Source organism: Neodiprion fabricii, chromosome 3 (genome assembly GCF_021155785.1).
Source record: "Neodiprion fabricii isolate iyNeoFabr1 chromosome 3, iyNeoFabr1.1, whole genome shotgun sequence".
In the NCBI taxonomy this organism is placed as follows: Eukaryota; Metazoa; Arthropoda; class Insecta; order Hymenoptera; family Diprionidae; genus Neodiprion; species Neodiprion fabricii.
This window is the reverse complement of record NC_060241.1, coordinates 26,602,744-26,621,807: the sequence shown is the minus strand read 5'-3', so window position 1 is coordinate 26,621,807 and position 19,064 is coordinate 26,602,744. Positions and strand designations below refer to the sequence as shown.

At 34.6% G+C, this 19,064-nt stretch overlaps 3 protein-coding genes across 7 annotated transcripts; 2 read left to right on the top strand and 1 right to left on the bottom strand.

Moving 5' to 3' along the window:
- Positions 1 to 610: 610 nt before the first annotated feature.
- Positions 611 to 6,119, top strand: LOC124177602 (protein sly1 homolog). The gene is made up of 12 exons (XM_046560138.1): positions 611 to 1,174; positions 1,495 to 1,654; positions 1,906 to 2,119; positions 2,201 to 2,288; positions 2,385 to 2,616; positions 2,777 to 3,095; positions 3,315 to 3,450; positions 3,535 to 3,716; positions 3,837 to 3,916; positions 4,101 to 4,239; positions 4,509 to 4,712; positions 5,136 to 6,119. Exons 1-12 carry the CDS (start codon positions 1,147 to 1,149, stop codon positions 5,244 to 5,246), a joined length of 1,893 nt encoding a protein of 630 aa, XP_046416094.1. The 5' UTR covers positions 611 to 1,146; the 3' UTR covers positions 5,247 to 6,119.
- A 338-nt stretch (positions 6,120 to 6,457) lies between these two features.
- Positions 6,458 to 10,070, top strand: LOC124177603. Of its 4 annotated transcripts, none has more exons than XM_046560140.1 (8): positions 6,458 to 7,040; positions 7,391 to 7,569; positions 7,727 to 7,839; positions 7,997 to 8,464; positions 8,693 to 8,750; positions 8,900 to 9,074; positions 9,209 to 9,380; positions 9,517 to 10,070. In XM_046560140.1, exons 1-8 carry the CDS (start codon positions 6,723 to 6,725, stop codon positions 9,780 to 9,782), a joined length of 1,749 nt encoding a protein of 582 aa, XP_046416096.1. In that variant the 5' UTR covers positions 6,458 to 6,722; the 3' UTR covers positions 9,783 to 10,070. The 4 variants fall into 4 exon arrangements, with proteins under 4 accessions (XP_046416096.1, XP_046416098.1, XP_046416097.1 ...); XM_046560142.1 differs by having other exon boundaries at positions 6,459 to 7,040; positions 7,997 to 8,356; XM_046560141.1 differs by having other exon boundaries at positions 6,459 to 7,040; positions 7,997 to 8,356; positions 8,690 to 8,750.
- On the bottom strand, positions 9,868 to 18,998 carry LOC124177599 (striatin). 2 transcript variants are annotated; one of them, XM_046560129.1, is made up of 11 exons: positions 18,433 to 18,998; positions 16,918 to 17,021; positions 16,286 to 16,465; positions 15,584 to 15,770; positions 14,268 to 14,429; positions 13,998 to 14,106; positions 13,786 to 13,919; positions 13,402 to 13,580; positions 12,928 to 13,265; positions 11,520 to 11,831; positions 9,868 to 11,408 (listed from the first exon to the last, which is right to left on the bottom strand). In XM_046560129.1, the coding sequence occupies exons 1-11, from the start codon at positions 18,724 to 18,726 to the stop codon at positions 11,239 to 11,241; spliced, it is 2,169 nt and encodes a 722-aa protein (XP_046416085.1). In that variant the 5' UTR covers positions 18,727 to 18,998; the 3' UTR covers positions 9,868 to 11,238. The 2 variants fall into 2 exon arrangements, with proteins under 2 accessions (XP_046416085.1, XP_046416086.1); XM_046560130.1 differs by lacking the exon at positions 16,918 to 17,021 and having other exon boundaries at positions 18,433 to 18,699.
- Positions 18,999 to 19,064: the final 66 nt, after the last annotated feature.

Here is a 19,064-nt window from a genome sequence, read left to right as displayed (position 1 = left end):
AAAATACAACCTGCATGTTGTGCACCAAATGTTTTTTTAATTCCAATGCAAGGCGACGGGATGCGGAACATAGAGAAGAAGAAAAACGAATTACAAACATGCCTGTTATCAAGTTTTTGAGTGAAGAATTTAACGACGGCCCTAGGCCAACTTTCGCGACGATTACTCTTCAGGTAAATAGGCCTGGAGCCACGAGAGGCCGCTAACAATGAAGTAGCTTCTTTATCGGCGAAAACCCATTAGGATAATCGTTTTAAGTCCAGTTTTCAGTCAGCGGTCAAGTATACGGGTATGTCACGTCATAGAGGATAATTCTAAATTCTTTATTTAATAAAGCGTAATTTTTTATCTGGGGGCATGAGTATAATTTTCATACTGTTTGGAATTGTCTATGGCAAATGAAATTGCTGCATAGATTTCAATCTCGTTCAAATTCGAATTTCAATCATCCGTAAGAATATCATTGATGTCGTTGACAAATCATCTACTTATTCTACGGATTGTGCTAAGCACTTCATTCGTTCTTCATTGATTACTCCCGCTCTGTTACAGCTGTAATTGGTTGGATATCACTTCTTCAGATGCGCGTGGAGACCAGCCATTAGACCCCGATTCTAGAAAATCAGTTTTGAACTAATCGCACATCGAGCGCGGTAATAATGGTAAAACAAGGCGCACTAACTGATCAAATTTGATTTCCACACACGATACTCGATGTATTTCTGTTAATATTCTCACACGTTTAACGCAAAAAATACATACTGCAAATGTACACGTATATGATCCGGTATGTAAACTACAAAAGTAAATTTGGATAGGATACACTGCCCTTGCAGCATACCTATGTCCTCCAGCTGGCTGCGGTCGGAATTGTCATCAGAAAACGTCAGAAGTTGCGTTTAGACCAAAGGCGAATACACATTGTTGAAGTACGTTTGAAAATCGCGGGGAGGACAAGTGTCAGTGCTTTGTGTTTTAGTGTTCAAGTTATTAGCGATTTGTGACGACTCGGGTGATTGTAGCAGACAGCCGGTGATGGTTCGTGGCTTGAGGCATTAGGTTTTAGGTTTGACGTCATCACACAAGATTTTTAACCTGTTGTTTTACAAACATTTGTAAAATCTGATAGCAAACAGTATTTCAAATATGATAAGTCTCCGAGAAAAACAGATAAGTACGATCATTAATTTAGGTACTTCGTAGTAATAAACCAAACTTTTGATTCCAAAAACTCTAGGTTAATTTTATCCATCTGGGCAATATTTCCATGTATTGGACACTCATAATTCAACAATAATCTACTCTTATACAATTAAATTAATGCATGATTTTGCAGAGTTTTTTGCATCATACAAGAACTATTTCCTCTACCATTTTTATACTGAAAATGAATAATTGAACTTGCACAGATTTGGTTACGAACAAGATCCTACTTTCATTTTATAACTCATGACACTGTTTCATACAAGTTTTTGATTCAAATTTGTGCACCAGATGCTCTGAGGCAAATGCTAAACCTCAATGATCCTGAAGTAAAACTCGATGCTGCTGAACCAACATGGAAAATTCTCATATATGACAGAGTTGGACAGGACATAATATCACCATTAGTCTCGATCAAGGAACTTAGAGAACTTGGAATAACGCTGCATATGTAAGTTCGGTGCATTCGTCAGCACTCTTTATAATGATTAAAGTTACATTTCCAAACCAATTATAAATCGTATTGTTAATAATAATCCTCTAATTTGATAAAAAATACTCCTCTGTATTCAGCGCTACTTGAGAAAAGCTTAAATTCATAGTCACCAAAGAAAGAATTTCTATTTCTCTTCCATAGACCACTTAAACTCGATTCTTATTAGATTTATATTGGGTACAATAATTATTATTTTTAAAATTAAGGCAGCTGCACTCTGACAGAGATCCTATTCCTGAGGTTCCAGCTGTTTATTTTTGCGCACCTACTGATGAGAACTTAGGACGTATTGGTCAAGATTTGCAGAATGGTTTATATGACATATATCATTTGAATTTTATATCACCAATATCGCGGCAGAAGATGGAAGATCTTGCTGCTGCAGCTTTGCAGGCTGGAGCAGTAGCAAATATTCATAAGGTTTGCTAATTCAATTGACATTAGTTTACAATCAACAATGAAGAGTATTTAATGTTTCTAATGATTCTTTTTTAATTCAAGGTTTTTGATCAATATCTCAATTTCATAACATTAGAGGATGATTTGTTTGTTCTAAGACATCAGAACAGTGATGCCATCTCGTATCATGGTTAGTATAAACATATCGGTTCAATAATTGTTTTTCTATGAAACATCAGTTATAGATAGAATTATGCTGATGATTACACCTTATTCAAAACTCTAGCTATCAATCGTGGAGAAATAAAGGACACAGAAATGGAGGGAATTATGGATGCAATAGTTGACAGTCTCTTTTCAGTGTTTGTGACCTTAGGAACAGTTCCTATTATACGTTGCCCAAAAGGTAATGCTGCAGAAATGGTTGCAAAAAAGTTAGACAAGAAACTGAGAGAAAATGTTTGGGATGCAAGAAATAACTTGTTTCAGGGTGAGGTCTCTGGAACAGGAAATTTCAGGTACGATTTGAACATCCACCTGCAAACTATTAATGGATCAAATATCATTATATTGAAAAATTAATTTACATTAATTGTCAGATTTTGTTTGAAAAATACGATGCAAGTTTACTTCTAGGTTTTCCAAATTCTTTTTAGAAGTGTGAAATTTTTTTTTTAGTTTCCAACGGCCATTGCTGATTGTGCTGGATCGCAGTGTAGATATGGCAACGCCACTTCACCATACTTGGACATATCAAGCATTGGCACATGATGTGTTAGAACTAGCTTTGAACCGTTTAGTAGTTGAAGAAAGTGCAGGAAGATCTCCAGCTGGTGGAGCACGGTCTAAAACGCGTGCCTGTGAACTAGATAACCGTGATCGTTTTTGGTCAATTCATAAAGGAAGCCCATTCCCTATGGTAGCTGAAGCAATTCAAGAGGAATTAGAACAATATCGAACTTCCGAAGAAGAAGTCAAGAAATTGAAATCTTCAATGGTACGTTCTGAAACAATAATTGAACTATAAAAAATAGGAGTGCCGGTATATTTTTTGTCAAGAGATTTTGAATCTGTATAAGAGATGTACCTAAAAATGAAGATGTTTTAGTAATGCAATTTTATTTCACTATTAATCTACTTTTAATCAGTAATAAATACCAAAACCTTCCTGTTCAGCTTTTGTGACTACAATATCAAAAATTATTTTCTCTTCTAGGGTATAGATAATGAAACTGACGTTGCATATTCCATGGTATCTAACAATACAGCGCGTCTCACCAGTGCTGTCAACTCACTACCTCAGCTTCTTGAAAAAAAGCGTCTGATCGACATGCATACAACTATAGCAACAGGTAACATTAAAATTTAGATATGACCATGTTACGATAATGATCAAGAATTTAAGCATGCCTTTTACCTAATTTACATGTTTTTAGGTATTCTGAATTCTATTAAATCTAGACGTCTCGATACCTTCTTTGAAATAGAAGAAAAAATCATGAGTAAACAAACGTTGGACAGAAGTATTTTAGACATTATTAATGATCCTGATTGTGGAACCCCTGAAGACAAACTACGGCTCTTCGTTATATACTATCTTTGTTCAAATATATCAGAGGTGAGTGCATATTACTTCACACTTTTTTCACTCACAAGCATTTTCATACCTGTAGATACGTGACCCCTATTTATACTCCTATCTATTCTCGCATTTGCATCATTCTGGATCATATTTCAGACTGATTACAACAAACATGAGGCAGCCTTAGCTAGTGCAGGATGTGATTTAAACCCTCTGGCATATATAAAGAGGTGGCGGTGAGTCAGTCCACAATACACAGTATACTTTTTTTTTATAAAAATGTTAATAAGACTTTACCATGTCCTTATCAAATTGCCAAGTAAGCAGTATCTGTAGGCAAAACGTAGCAACGTTTTACATCTACTTTAAACCATTACTAAAATTGCATCTCTAATGATTATACTACACTTATTTCTGCAGAGGGTACACTAGAATAGCTGGCATCCAAAATCAGTACGAAGGTGGGGGTACTAAGACAGTTAGTATGTTCTCAAAACTGATGAATCAAGGGTCTTCTTTAGTAATGGAAGGCGTGAAGAATCTTGTTGTTAAAAGACATGTAAGTTTTACGTACATAAATTATTAGTGAATACTTCCGAAAATAAGTGTAATAATTGATCAGCATTTTGGGGACTATATTCAACCTGACAATTTTCTGAATTACTTTATTGAAATTTACCTCTTTGTTGCATTGTTTATACGTGATTATGATAATAATCCAAGGAAAAATAGCGAAAAATATACAGAAAGCTCTAGAAATAGGATAATCCTTCGATAATTTCCACAATGTTTTCATATTTTTACTTATTTGTAATTCTTGTTGAATAGAACCTCCCTGTTACAAAAATAGTTGACGAATTAATTGAGATGAGGCAATCACCACAGACTGACGATTACCATTACTTAGACCCCAAACAACTGAAACAAATCGATCAAGTTCCAAGAACTAGGACTACATTCCAAGAAGTGATTGTATTTGTCGTCGGCGGTGGCAACTACATCGAATATCAAAATCTTGTCGATTATGTCAAGGTATGTGATACACATTAAATTGAAAGCCTATACTATTTATCTCTGTTAAGTTATTCTTGCTAAGAATTCATTTTATTATAGAGAAATGTGGTTTCAACAAGTTGAAATAATACTCTACGTAAATATTTTGATATTGTGTATTGTTTTTAAGATATTTAGTAAATAACCATGTTTGAAGTATAATAATATAATCACCACATTTCAATGTGATGTGAATTTTAGATAACTGTAACTCGGTTATCTTCACTGTATCTAAAAACGTCCATTTAAAAAAAAAAATTCTTTAACATCTTTACTCCTCTGATTATAGTAGTATAGCATATCTGTTGTACTGTGTACCTTTTGTCAATACTCAATTGAATTAATGTCCACTTTCAGTTATAATTTGTTTCTTTCCACTCTAATATGTATTTATTTGTTTAGCAAAAAAGTGGAGGGGGGCCAAATAAACGAATTGTTTATGGATCATCAACCCTTGTCAATGCTAGACAATTCCTGAAACAGCTGTCTCTCCTGGGTCAAGAAACACATTGATAAAGTATAACTATTATTGTGTTTCTCCATAAACACGGAAAAAATAAAATGCTCCGAGTGTAAAAACAGATACATATTATACATGTATATACACATACATACCTATACATAGATACCTTGATCGGATGCCATGCACCACTTGAGCAGTCGTTAATAAATAAAGTTATGGTATCTTTTATAAGAAAACACAACTGTATTCAATTATTGTGAAAATCAATTTAACTTAGTTAAGTTTAATTTCTTTCAATGTATAGCTTTCAAAAATAACAACTGTAAAATACCTATGTGGAACAAATTACAGTCTGGCTCTATGTGCAGTAAACAAAACCTAAATAATCTGACGTTATCACACGAAAAAATCATCCAACAAGTAACTTATACCAAGATAGAAAAAGAAAATATATTTTTGAAATAAGAATACAATGTTCATACGTACAGTTACCATTTCTTTTTTCGAATGAATGCTCTGCAACAGCATATAAGGAAATGAACAAAGCTTTTTCATATACCTATGGATGAACTCAATGTTCCAAAACATACAAACAGTGCTCTCTACCTTAAACAGACGTGATTCAGCTGATGTTTACTTGCATTGATTCATGCTGTGACTTCTTACACCATTTACCCAACTGTAGAAAGGATGAAGATGAGTGAAGTTTTGGACACAATTTGCTAATTGCTAATCAACGATGAATTAATGTTAATTGCAAGTTGGACTGACTGTAATATATTGCTTGTTACTCGAAATACTGAGAATTTTCTCAATAATAACGCCTGGAAAGAACCACAAGTTCACTATATTTGTTACTACCTAGTATGGACTTCTAATCTTCTGTATATAACTATTATCAATAAATTTTCTTTCACTCGCAATGGATTAAAAGTACTAAGCAACTACTGAAATTTTAACAACTTTGAACTGACCAACGCGCGAGATTTCTCCCAATAAGTTCGCGCTTCTGTTGATTGCAAGAAAATTCATCCTAATTGACTTGATAAACATAATAATAATGATCTGCTAACATCGTGCTGACCATGGAGATTTTACTCTAGTCTCCATGGTGCTGACGTGATAGCGTAAAAAAAAACGCACATCGAAAATAACATTTCCTGCATGATCGATGTATACAATTATAATATTTACAACGATTTCCAGCTATAATCATGTTTAACATAGGTTATTGCTTTAACAAAACTGTGCCTCTTGAATGCTTGTATATATGTACCGTTAATTCAAAGTTACAAGCTCGCGGCGCACCCTTGAAATGTGTATACCCGATTTTTGAACAAATCAAATTTCCGTAGCCATGATGTATGCTTTCCAAATAGCTTGTGTTCCGTGATGGGCCAAAACACGATCTGTGTATGCAAGGTTTTTTTTACACAAACTCGAAAATCTAACCCAATCGTTATCACTGTTAGATGTACGGTAACAAAACGTCATTATCGATTCGAGTTTTAAGCTTATTTTGAAGCATGCGCGTTTTCTCAGCTTACACTACTCGTAGTTCAGTCATGTTTTATCAAGTTCTACGTATTCTCCTGAGTTTTGTAACAATTTTCTATTGTGTTAACGGTGAAAATGTACCGCAAAAAAATGATAAACGCGGAGATATCGACTTACAAATGTGCGTCGAAAGCTTTGATGTCCATAAGAACAAGATCATCAGGACTGAGGATTCTCAAGAAATGGGGGCCAAGTACATTAATGAGATAGACTTGGATTCCCGAAAAGAGTGTCTCAGACTTTGTTGCGAAACTGAGCAATGCGATGTTTTCGTTTTCGAAGATAAGGTATAATTTAATACTACTCTATTCTACTACATACCAATTAATTCAACTGCTCCATCCTGCGGATAGTGATTATCATCAATCTGGAAAAAATTCACGTTCTGAATTTAGAAATCAGTTTCTTTCTAAAGTGGTCGTTTATTATCTATGTAATATACATTAATTATGTTCTGTATTACCAAAATATTTTGGAACGTGTAGCAATCATTATGCTATGATCATAAATTTCTTGAATTGTCAGTGGTTTATAAATCATAAATGGGACAAATTTTGTTGTTTCTCTATCAAAACGGTGAGGCACAACCATGGCACGCTGGGGCATGTACTCATATCCAAATTTCTCATCAATTCAGAGACCAGGAAGCTGTTATCTTTTCCATTGTGGACCACCCGATGACTTCAAGTGTAAGTTTACGAGTCATGCTAACTATACCAGCGCAGTCCTCACCGTGAATCTTAATTCCCGAAATACTGTTGAACTCGAAGAACAAATTCGAAGAACACAGCAAGATCATGATCTTCAATCTCTGAGGTATACAGAAACAGCTATAAATTTTCCAATTCAGAAATTTACCACACTCCATTACACTTCAAAATGTTGTAATACAAAATGAATCATGTAGTCTTGATTGATATTTTTATACATGTTTCTGGGAAACTAACTGATTTTGTTCATTTTAATTTAACAGAAAGTTAGCAGACAACTCACCTGCAGAATATTCCGTTCTGGAACCCACTGCATCTGTAGTTACTGAAGTATCAAAAATAGTCATTTTAACAACAGCTGCCTCAATTAAACCAGGTAAGCTTTCATCATTGTAATCTGCAATGAAATCTTTCAACTTTTAACAGTGTAAAATAGTGATATTTAATTAATACATTTATACACCTTGCATAATTCATATTTAAAAAGTGCAATTTGATACAAAGAAAATCTGCAACGTAATTTTTGTAATTAGTATGCAGCCGAAATCAATTTGAATGTCGCACTTCTGGAGATTGCATTGCTATATATAATGCATGTGACGGTATACCACAATGTGCTGACGGTTCCGATGAAGCAGCGGAATTGGGATGTCCTACTAAGAAACCATCGATGCCACCACCGGTTGCAATCCAACAACAAACTTTATCAGCACCAGCTAATTCAGCAAACTATCAGCCATCGATACAGCGTCACAAACCTTATGATGCTGCATATGGACATCAAGAGAAAGATTCAAGACCCTGGCAGCTGTCGGGTCATCAACTAGCTCCACAGCAAGAAAGAATACAATACCCTCAGCAAGTTGTTATTTCACAACCGCAAGTAAATTTAGGTTCGCAAAGATATCAGTGGGAATATCAACCCTTATATGAACAAAATAATGGAAATTTCAATTCGATCAATTCATTTCGTGGACCAAGCAACACTAATCCTTACGAGCGTAAGTTCAATGTCATTTTTACAACAGATAAAAGCGACTAAAAATTTGCCAGAAAATTTTGACAATTAATTCCATAACTAGATCATAGAGACCTAGATACATGATAGTCGTAAGTTATACAGAATCCTTGTTGAAAGCTCGTCTTCGTTCAAATATTTGCATTCTGCCAGAGTCTTCAAAATTTATCCACACAATTTCTGCAGATTTGTGATCTTGTATTTACAGCAGAGCAGTCACATATATTCAACCACAAAGGGCCGGGAGTCATTGGTGAAGGTGGTGATGGGTATGTCGAACAAATTGTATCAATATAAATTGTGTATAAGATAAATTAATCTCTACCATTAAAATGTTTTATTTTAAATAATGCTAAATGCTAAGATTTGACATCTTCAATTGGAAAAGCTAACTTTGTATATATTCTGTTTTTCTTAGAGGCGCTTATATAGATCAAAATCGACAATATGCTCCATACTATCCTCCGGATAATGGAAATTGGCAGGAAGGTCAGCCACAACAGCCACCTTCGATACTGCCAACGCAACCAAATAGTCCGTCTCTGATACCAAAATTACAGCCTCAAGTTACAAACAAGCCTCCGCTATGCAAAGTAATAGTATAGCCTTTGATTTTTACTCTGACTATGACTAGTGTAAATTTTATTTACTCTGCATTGAATTTGCCAACATGAAATTGATGTTTGTAATTTAATATGAGATTTTCGAACCATAATGTGTATTTTAGGATGATAAAAAGCAAGGTAAAACTCCACCAATAACAAATGTGGTGCAATCGAGTAAATCTATGGGGCAGAAGAATTCGATTATTCCAAAAGCAAAAACTGAAATAGATGACAGCGTGACCTCTGAAAATGACGAGACACACCACAATACAGTAAAGACAGCTAAACCACACAGTATGTGTTACAAATTTTTCTACAGATATTACACAAATTGCCTAAATTTTTTCTACAAACTGAATAGTGTTGTCGGATTTTCAAAGTTTTGCGTATACTTTATCAAGTGTTTCTCCTTATTTTCACGTATTTACAGAACACACAGAGACAAAGATCTTTGTCGAGCAGTCAAATGAAGAAACAAAAGGTCACTTGATTATGGACCGTCTCCAAGACAGTAATGAGGACAGAGATCTGAGACCAAAGGGTGCAGTAATATCATTAGCTCTCGGATTAACAACAACCGCGTTGATGGCTGCCTTGATAGCTTGTCGATTAAGAATGGTTAGACGACGAGGCCGGCGTGGTCATGGACCATATGCGCATGATGCTGATTACTTAGTGAACGGAATGTACCTTTGAATAAATCTTAATTAAGGTATGAGATTAGGATATTGGGTAAATGCGAAAATGTATTAAAATGATTGGATGATCTTTATACATTCGATTGACGTATTATAGATATATTATCTGTTACAATAAATTCTTTTTCAAGAAGATACAATAATGGTTCACCTACATTCCCAGTTAGTTTCTCACCGAGCCACATTTGCAATTTAATGGAGAGACTTTATTTGGTCACTTCAATATGTACTGTTCGACGAGAGTTCTCCAAAGTTCACAGAACTCCATAAGATGAAAATTTTCATACGACAGTCAGAAAAACCGAGAGTTCACTTGTTGATAATAATCCTTCAGATTTATTATTGTAGCTCGCGCTTACAGATGCGAATGGGTTAAATACAATATATTACAGTGAAACACACAGTTATAATTTATTGTTATTAATAATATTATGACTATAATATTATAATTAACTTATGAATTATTATTACCATATGCTGACCTCAACTGATACAGAAGGTAGCACAAGACTGTAACGGGAGATTTTCAGCAGAGCTTGAGACAACACTATCATATTATCATAATAATCCTCAGTAGCTGTGCAGCAGTAACTGTGATTTCAGTAATAAATAGTTAACATAAGGATAAATATTATGCTACCGCGGCAGTGCGCTCCCTGGATTTACGATGCGGAAGGGGTTTTTCTAAACATTAGGTCTATTAATTAATTAATTACATTCTACACAGGGGATCCCCTTCCTCCCGTACGTTGCAAATCCGCTCAACCCTTCAAGCTCGCATGACGTATTATCGTCTGGCAAATTACATCTGCTACCATCTGCTCTCGCGTGACATTGAAGGTCACAGAGCAATATGATCGACTGCAAGTTTGATTTCTTCGCCACTTGACCATCATCAGACATAAGTGCCGGCCCAGGAGTTTCAGAGAAATTGATTTTTTTAATTTATCAATCCGAAGAAAAGTACATAAAACTTGATTATTTCATAATTACAAAATAACGTGTGAAGTCCAATTTTGGTCTTCTTTCTTGTTTCAAGTCCAACAATCATGATCTGCATTACATCAATACTACAACTTGTGGCAGTTCGTCTGGATCAATAGACTACCGTGGTATTAAAATATTAATTACAATCAAATGGTCTATATTTATGTATATTACGCTTTGACGGCAGGATTCAGCAATGTTTAAACGTCCTCCGTTGCTGAAGGGTTAAGACGATTACCAACAAATAGCGTTTACATTTTAAATTATTTGAATAAAATATGATGGATAATAATTTCCTATAATATGAGTATCGGAATATGCATTTTGATACATTTATACTGTTCTCATTGGGTAGTTTGATAAAAAATAAAATAAAATTGGAAGTGGTACATACAGGTAAAACTATTTAAAAAGAACATGAGTACAAAACCGTTCTGCTATAATAAAGGTAAAAGTTGCATCTGAATTCAGACATACACCTTTGCAAGAGCATCAGCCCCAGCACTAGCAATAAACTGTCGCGAAGGATGAAAAGCTACGTCTAAGATACTTTCATCAAACTTCTTGCGATGTGCCGTTATATCTTGAACACAAGTTTTGTTATCCATGTTCCATAACCGTATACTGCAATCATGACCTAGAATAAAATTAAAAATATTGTTTGCATTCTCGCATTCTAACTTTTCTCTCGGGTTAAAAAAATATATTGAAAGAAAACAGCTTTGTATTTGATTATGAGTAAACTTACTTCCTGAAAGTAGATACAGGCCATTGGGGTCAACAGCGAGACTCGTAACAGCACCTAAATGAGCCACCATTGCATAGGCCAACGTAGCTGAACGATGGTCATAAAACCGAAGATGTCTGTCTTCATGCGCTGCCACAACTAACGGTAGTGTGGGATGCGCAACAACACGGTTGACTCCCTTAATTCCATTTACTTCAAGTCGTGCCACTATAGCTGCTGTTTCTGTGTCGAATACTGCACATACTCTTTCATAAGCCACTACTAACTTATTTGGTTCATCTCTGATAAAATCAACTGAAGTAGGGATCCCATCTGTGAAAAGTAAAAGCATGTTTTTTTTTATACTGTTAGGTAGAGATCATGCACAGGCTAATTTCTACAATAGTATATTGAGTGACGAGAAACGAAAGTTGGCGATTGCCACGAATGTGAAGTTTCCGCCTGAGTAACGCAAGGGCGGCAATCACAAGAGTTGCGATTGCCAACTTTTTGCACGAGTCGTACACAACAGTTTTTATAACAAGTGAATGAAATGTGGTCGCGCCCTACATGGTTGTTTTTGTAGTACACAAATCGTCAATTTTTTCTCCCTAAGGACAAAAGTGAAACAATTATGAACTATGCATGTGCAAACCTATCTTTACAACACTGAGATGAAATTGCCTACTTTCATCCCGCTAAACTACTATGCAAAGTCCCGGTTTTCATGTACGTGTATTAAAAAGATTTTTTGACGTTCTCTTGGGTCAAAAAAAAAAAACATAAAGATAAACCAACACAAAACCACTGTTTTGGCGTTCTACTCAATGGGTATTTCTTAGCGAAAATAGAGTATTCAGAACTTGTTTTCAATATCGTCTTAAGAACGGTCTTTTTTCGAGAATCTTCTCAAACCATGCCGGTCATTTTTTGCAACTGTCTTATTTACACCAAACGTAACTCATTCATTCAAAAAAATATGACTATGAACTGTAATACTTTACGTATTAGCTACGGATTTTCAGTTAATAGTGACATTGCTTAAAATAAAATGTCGATTTCAGAACCTTTCACGTCACCGTCATCAACTCATTATGCAGATGTCGAAATATCGTAACGTGTACCATCAGTGTAACGTACCATCGTTGGGTGAAAAATATTTGGTAAATATAAGGCAGTTTAAAAAGATGAGTAGCATGTTTAAGGAACATTTCCGAAAAAAATAAACAATTTTTCCGGTATCGAAAAAAGAAGCTCTCAATATTCGTTCTTTTCGCTAACGAATGCCCATTCAGTGAAACATCGAGACACGTTTTGGCCCAAGAACATTTCGTCAAATTTTTCTTTGTTGAAATTCGCCTGTCCTTGACTTTGGGAGTAACAAACGAAGCTATTGAGAGCTATATGTGTGAAAAGAAGATATATTAACCTTGTTCAGAAGTATAAGTGTTTAAAAGAGGAACTTTGCTCTGTGGACTCCAAAGTTTTACGGATCCATCGGCACTAACAGAGAGTAGTTGGGATCGTGGATGATACATGCTCAATCCCCATACTGCATCAGTATGCCCTGTCAGAGTTCCACTAAGGACGCTTGGATCATATGAATCATAAGGATCTATATTGGCCGATGGAAGTGTCCAGCAGTGTATATTGCCATCTAAACCGCCACTGTAGCAATGCTCGCCAGAACTACTCATAGCAAGACACAATACAGGTCCTGTATGCGACCTGAATGTATATAGAGGTTCCACATCTAACGATGCTGATCTGTAATATGAAATCTTATGTAAAATTTATGAACTTTATTAGTCGATCAAATTCATTCAATTATTGTGCTGTATTTAATGATTTACTTATTAGCCATAATTTTCGCTTTGAAATATTTACTTAGTTCAATACATACTTTTTTGCTGGAACAGTTTTGTAGACATTCCACAATTTAAGCGTGTGATCGTCACTAGCAGTGATAAGTACAGGATCAGTGGGATGGAAGACCAGAGCTCTTACACCATCAAAATGTGAACGAAGCGTATACTTTGCCCTCCATGTTCTTCTAAACGCTTCTTCTGTAGTCGCAGCCATCTGTATTAATGAGAAAGACTAATGGCAAATTCGATTTACAGAAATAGTGTGAATTGAATGCAGATTCCCTAGCTTTCAACCAATGGAAAGACAAGAAGACTAGGGTTACTGCACTTGATTTCTGCAATTTCTAATCTATATTAAAGTACATAAGGCAGTATTTTTAAATCGGGTTTTTTATGCATCTTTTTGGTAACAATCTTACATCATATGCAACTTCAGCATCATTGTTCACTGTTAATTGAGCTAATTCACCCAAACCCAACGAAGAATCTAGGCCCTCTTCATCAGGACATAGAGCACGCCTTGCATCTTGTTGGAACCCCATACTTGTTGAATCTGAAATTAAAATCGTATGTAAATATTTTTATAAAAAAACTTTAAATAATTTTGTTCTCCAATTTTCCTTATACTAACTCCAATCAGTAGTATCGCCTTGTGATTCCTCAGATTCTGTCAGCTGGTTAAGTTCATTCAATACTTCTTCTGCTTCAGCATCCACATCTTCTCCAAGTATCATGGATGTCTAAATACAATTGACAGGCAATTAGTGAATCAGTAAAATGTATCAGATTGTAAAAACTAAAACCGCTTAAGACTAAAAACGTCTTTCTATGAGTCCTCAATTTCACAAGTATAAACAAGTTTAATTTTTTTTTAACCCGTTACTGGCCATGCATTTCTTACTTTGTTTGGCTTCGTATCTGAATTAGTTTCGTATATTTCTTCTTCAACATCTCCCTCCTCTTCTTCCATGTCAATATCGGTGTGAGCGAGAAACTCGAAATTTGCCATCACAGCAGCTTCAGTATCAAGAATCATAGCTTCAGCTAGAGGTGTTGGATGTGCCTATAACGGTAAATATTTCATATCAAGTACAGTGACTGTATGATTACCGTTGTACGTCTTATGTGTGATAGTTAGTGCCATTTCATATGCATTTCAATACTGAAAACTATGCATTATCAAACCAGTTCGTTATTACCCTATTCATTGAATATTCGTATCAGAAATTTCAGAGGCTTTCGATTCACCACAATCAAAAGATCATAATTCCATAGCAATTTGCCCTGTTGCTTTTGTAACTATAGAAATAGTTACCATTGAAAACTTTTGAATTTCCTTGAAAAATAGGAAATAATGAGAAGACCAATGTTAGAAACATCCATGAAATGAAGAAACTTTCACAAATTATTAAATAACAATTAAAAAACGATTGTAAAAAAAAGTATTTATATTTATGAAGTAATGTATCAATGAATCACAAAGACTATTGGTGGGCTCTAATTGGATAAATTTACATCCAAAATTTACGTTAACTAGTTTAACACCAAGCTATTACTATCCAACTCTGAAATGATGCAAATGGTATTTGGAAGCCACTTTTATCCATCTCAACAGAAAACATCAGTATGTAAGTTTCAGGTCAGCAGCCATTGCATATTAACGCTAATTTTCATTATTGTTTCATTGCGTTTCATTGCTTTTGATGATAGCTGAACCTACCAATAATGTCGTATTTCCATTTAAAACACGATTAAAAATAAAGAAATTTTAACATACAAAGAGTTTGTTCTCATTTGGACAAAGTTATTTGCACATACTGTCACTGATTTCAGTGATTTCAAGAAAGATTATCATATGACTTTAGCGGACCGTTCGGAGTTTTAGTGTATGAACAAACTAGTTAAATCTCTCATTAATTCATGAAAATATATACAGATTACGAATAGATTAAAATAAATAATTTATGGACAAAACTAAAGAGATAAATTCTGCGAAAATGCTTGCAGTATTATCCATCACCAGTAAGTAACTGTATATTGGAAACTCAAAAAAAGAACATTGAATGCTTTTTCGAAATTGTGTTTAAAATTGGTTACTTGATAATGTATACTTTTCAACTGTTTTCCAACAAAGTTTTTGATTTGAATATAAGCAATGGTAAGCTATGACGAGTGGAAATTTTACTGTAAGTAAATAAGTAATACACTACTGTTTACCTCTCGCTTTTTAAAAGGGGGACGTCGGTCTTGATTGTCGATAGCTCTCTTGTTTGACTCATTGCCATTGAGCGCAGGTGTATTCAGATCATCTGAGTCTGTATTATTATTCAATCCAAGAAGTGACCGAACTCTATTTGACCGGACATCTATAATAGTGTCTGTGTAACCAATTTCTTGCAAGTACCTGTAATATAACGAGGTGTGACTAGTATGTATTATCAATACACTATCAATATGTAAAACAGCAAAACTTGAGCTTTGGTGCAAAAAAATATTGTTATAGGTACTGTAATAAAATTTCATGATGATTGCAGTGGACATGCTGAGCCATGCTGATAGAAAAAAATGAAAGCATACTACTAACAACACCGCATAGAAAGTTCTAAATATTTTTATGTAACATATCAGTAACTTCATTAGCAGAAGGAAAAAAACAGTTGGTCATTTTTTCGAATGTGATGTAAACAATTGGAGCTGTTATTGCGATGAAATGGGTATCACTTATTCCTTATTTGTAATTAGAATAAAATAATATCACTACGGATATGTATTGGCCCTAGATATATCGCTATGCAAGTTTCAAGCTAAAATCATTCTATGGCTGAAGCAGCACCAAAACCAACTGTTGCTTTATGATATAAAAATATCGAATTTCCTATATTTATAACAAAATGACAATACGACGTGAAACATACTTACTGTCTCAGAAGCTGTCGGCCCTGCCGCCAGCTTATATTGCTAACAGAAGTAAATGGAGTCTCACCATCCCCTCCACCACCATCAGACCCACCGCAAGTACTTCCCTCGTCGTAAATGGGTGGCTTTATGTCTCCTTGTACCACGAGGTCGGTACCATACTTTAATTTGTGATATTTTGCCCTAGTTTTTTAAAGAATAACTATTTATTCAATTTATTTGAAATGAAGTTGAAAAAACGTATTGAATAAATGATAAATCTGACACTATGTGAGATGTTCTTATAATTGCAGCACATATTGTACCTTGATTATTTATAATTGAAAAATATTTAAACGTATTTTATTACAAAGTACAATTCATAAGAAATTTGCTAATATAAAAATTATTTATTACTTGAACATTGACATCCATATATTGAAACATATTGAATGAAAACTTAAAAAATTGTGTCTTTTATAAGGATTGATAATGAAACAGAAATCAGGAAAAAATGTCATTTCAAAGCATTATACCCCCACAAAAAATATCAGACTGATTTTAATTTGGTTATACATCAGAATTTATAACATTGGTAATGATTCATTACTTTATCTCTAATGGCGAACTTTGACATTCTATTCATTTAAATTTACCTTTCTTGCTTTAGTACGTATTCCAACATTTTTATCCGTCGTACCAAGTCATTTTTTAAATTTTCTTGCCCCTTTCTTTCACCTTGTAGAAAGGCTATTCGGGCCTGTAAATTAAACATCCCAATAAAATTTCCTGGTGGGGTAGTCAATCAAATCTTAAGTCTATGAAAATCTATATAACATTTTTCTAACAGAAGTTATGTTATAAAGCCGATGTTAGAAAAAACGCCCCATGAAGGTATCAAATTTTTATTTCATTGTAAAATTCATAGCCAAAGTTAGCAGCCGCAAGTGCAAAGGTTGATGAAGATGATCCAGTAAGACTCAACAATCAAAAGATCATTGAATTTCACGAATTGATTTACAAAACTATAGACATCAAATTATTGAAAATTGCTATCTCTGAAAAGTTCCACATGTTTCGCTGTTAACTCTGGTTTCTGCTTCACTGCTACATTATCCCCTTACCAATTTTCATTGCAACAAAGTAATGAAGAACCTAAAATTTCATTAAAAAGTATGCTTATTTGAAATGCAAAGTTCAATAAGCCAGCTGTTTAATGAAAATATTGTCAGAAATATTGCGAATATTGATAATTGTGGCAGATGTGACTTGCTAAGCATCTTGTGTGTAGATCTATGTGAATAAATTAGCAAAAATTAATAGTTGAATTGCCAAACAGTTCATGATGTTAATAATTGTTCGTATACTCTTATTCTAACTTCTAAAGCATACTGTCACATAATTCGTTAATATTTTTCTGAATAGGTATTAAGAAGGAAAATTGATTTGAATAACTAACGTCCAGAGAATGTATCTGTGTTATTATCATTAAATATGCTGTATTATTTGAAATGTACATGCGTTTACTAGTGTTTGAATGATATAAAATTAACTAGTGAGTGATTGTTACTGATGGTTAACATTGATACTTCGATTAAATTGCATCTGTTTGTGAATTAGTGATATGTAAAGAAACTTTATTCGTTACATTGAGAGGTGTTGTCAAGTTAAATATTGTAACCATATTTGCATTACTTCTTGCAAGTAAAAATTCAATAATTACATTTCGCAGACTATCAGTATCTCCAATGATTACACGTAAATCATGTGATATTGAAATTTGTTATTCTAGTAAATTTCATTCTATTATGAATCAGATAAATTAATAAAATGGATATGGATATCAAATGTTATGAATTTGTTAAAACACGTTTGATGTAATAAAATTTACGAAAATTATTGTATGGATACGTTGTAAATCAAATTTTGACACTTGACATCCGTTTGATATGTGACTGAAGTGTAAAAATTTTTCTGCAGTGTGCACAGTGTCATGAAACAAATCGTGCTACGAACTGTTTCGAACCTATTTGATATCAGAGCGACGACCGTCTTTGGCAGGCTTTTTATACAAGTGGGCAAATAGGAAAATCATAAGGTATGAAGGCAATGTAAACACCTGCGATATATATTGGAATGTACTGACAAGTGAACAATGAATTCAGACAGACCTGAAATTCAGCTCTGTCGACTTCCCACTGGGATCTTTCGAGTTCGAAACGGGCCCATTCGTGCTGAATGAAATGCAGGATGCCTGGTATTGAATATTGCGGCCTTTGGTCACCATTGCTGCCGTCGCTACTTTGGGGCTTGTAGGACGTGTTCGCCCCGACTGCCAAGTTACCTAATTGTTCGTCATGACGGTCATGACCCATCAAAGTACCGCTGCTTTTATACTCCATTCTAATTCTAGGCTCCATAGTGACGACTTTAGCGTAAATTTGACTGGGCACCTTCATTTCCATGACATGGCAGCCATTACAGCAACTTCTTTCTTTCCTTCCCTACGAGCTGAGAGATTGACGTTCGATTCTATTCTACCTTTGCTTTGTTTGGTAATCGACGAACTAGGCTTACTGCACATGAATATGCAGCACATACGGTTTTCACAACAATTTATAACTCTCTATGTTTTTACACGGCTTCAATACAATTATTTACTGTCATTAATTCAGTCAAGTTAACCGAATAGTACGTCACTTGACGAGGTGCCTGTGATCGGACTACACAATGATACCAACCTCCACCCGATGAAAACAAATTTTGTCCGTTAAAAAATCGGCAACAAGACGTGCAACGGCTG

Coding starts and splice junctions, on each gene's coding strand:
- LOC124177599 (XM_046560129.1), bottom strand. CDS start 18,726: ATGGAAATGAAGGTGCCCAGTCAAATTTACGCTAAAGTCGTCACTATG. Junction 13,266..13,401: donor AAAACTGTTCCAGCAAAAAA/GTATGTATTGAA, acceptor TTCATATTACAG/ATCAGCATCGTTAGATGTGG. Junction 11,409..11,519: donor CCTGTATCTACTTTCAGGAA/GTAAGTTTACTC, acceptor ATTTTATTCTAG/GTCATGATTGCAGTATACGG.
- LOC124177603 (XM_046560139.1), top strand. CDS start 6,723: ATGCGCGTTTTCTCAGCTTACACTACTCGTAGTTCAGTCATGTTTTAT. Junction 7,041..7,390: donor TTTTCGTTTTCGAAGATAAG/GTATAATTTAAT, acceptor TCATCAATTCAG/AGACCAGGAAGCTGTTATCT. Junction 7,570..7,726: donor CATGATCTTCAATCTCTGAG/GTATACAGAAAC, acceptor TTAATTTAACAG/AAAGTTAGCAGACAACTCAC.
- LOC124177602 (XM_046560138.1), top strand. CDS start 1,147: ATGATAAGTCTCCGAGAAAAACAGATAA. Junction 1,655..1,905: donor CTTGGAATAACGCTGCATAT/GTAAGTTCGGTG, acceptor TTTAAAATTAAG/GCAGCTGCACTCTGACAGAG. Junction 2,617..2,776: donor TCTGGAACAGGAAATTTCAG/GTACGATTTGAA, acceptor TTTTTTTTTTAG/TTTCCAACGGCCATTGCTGA.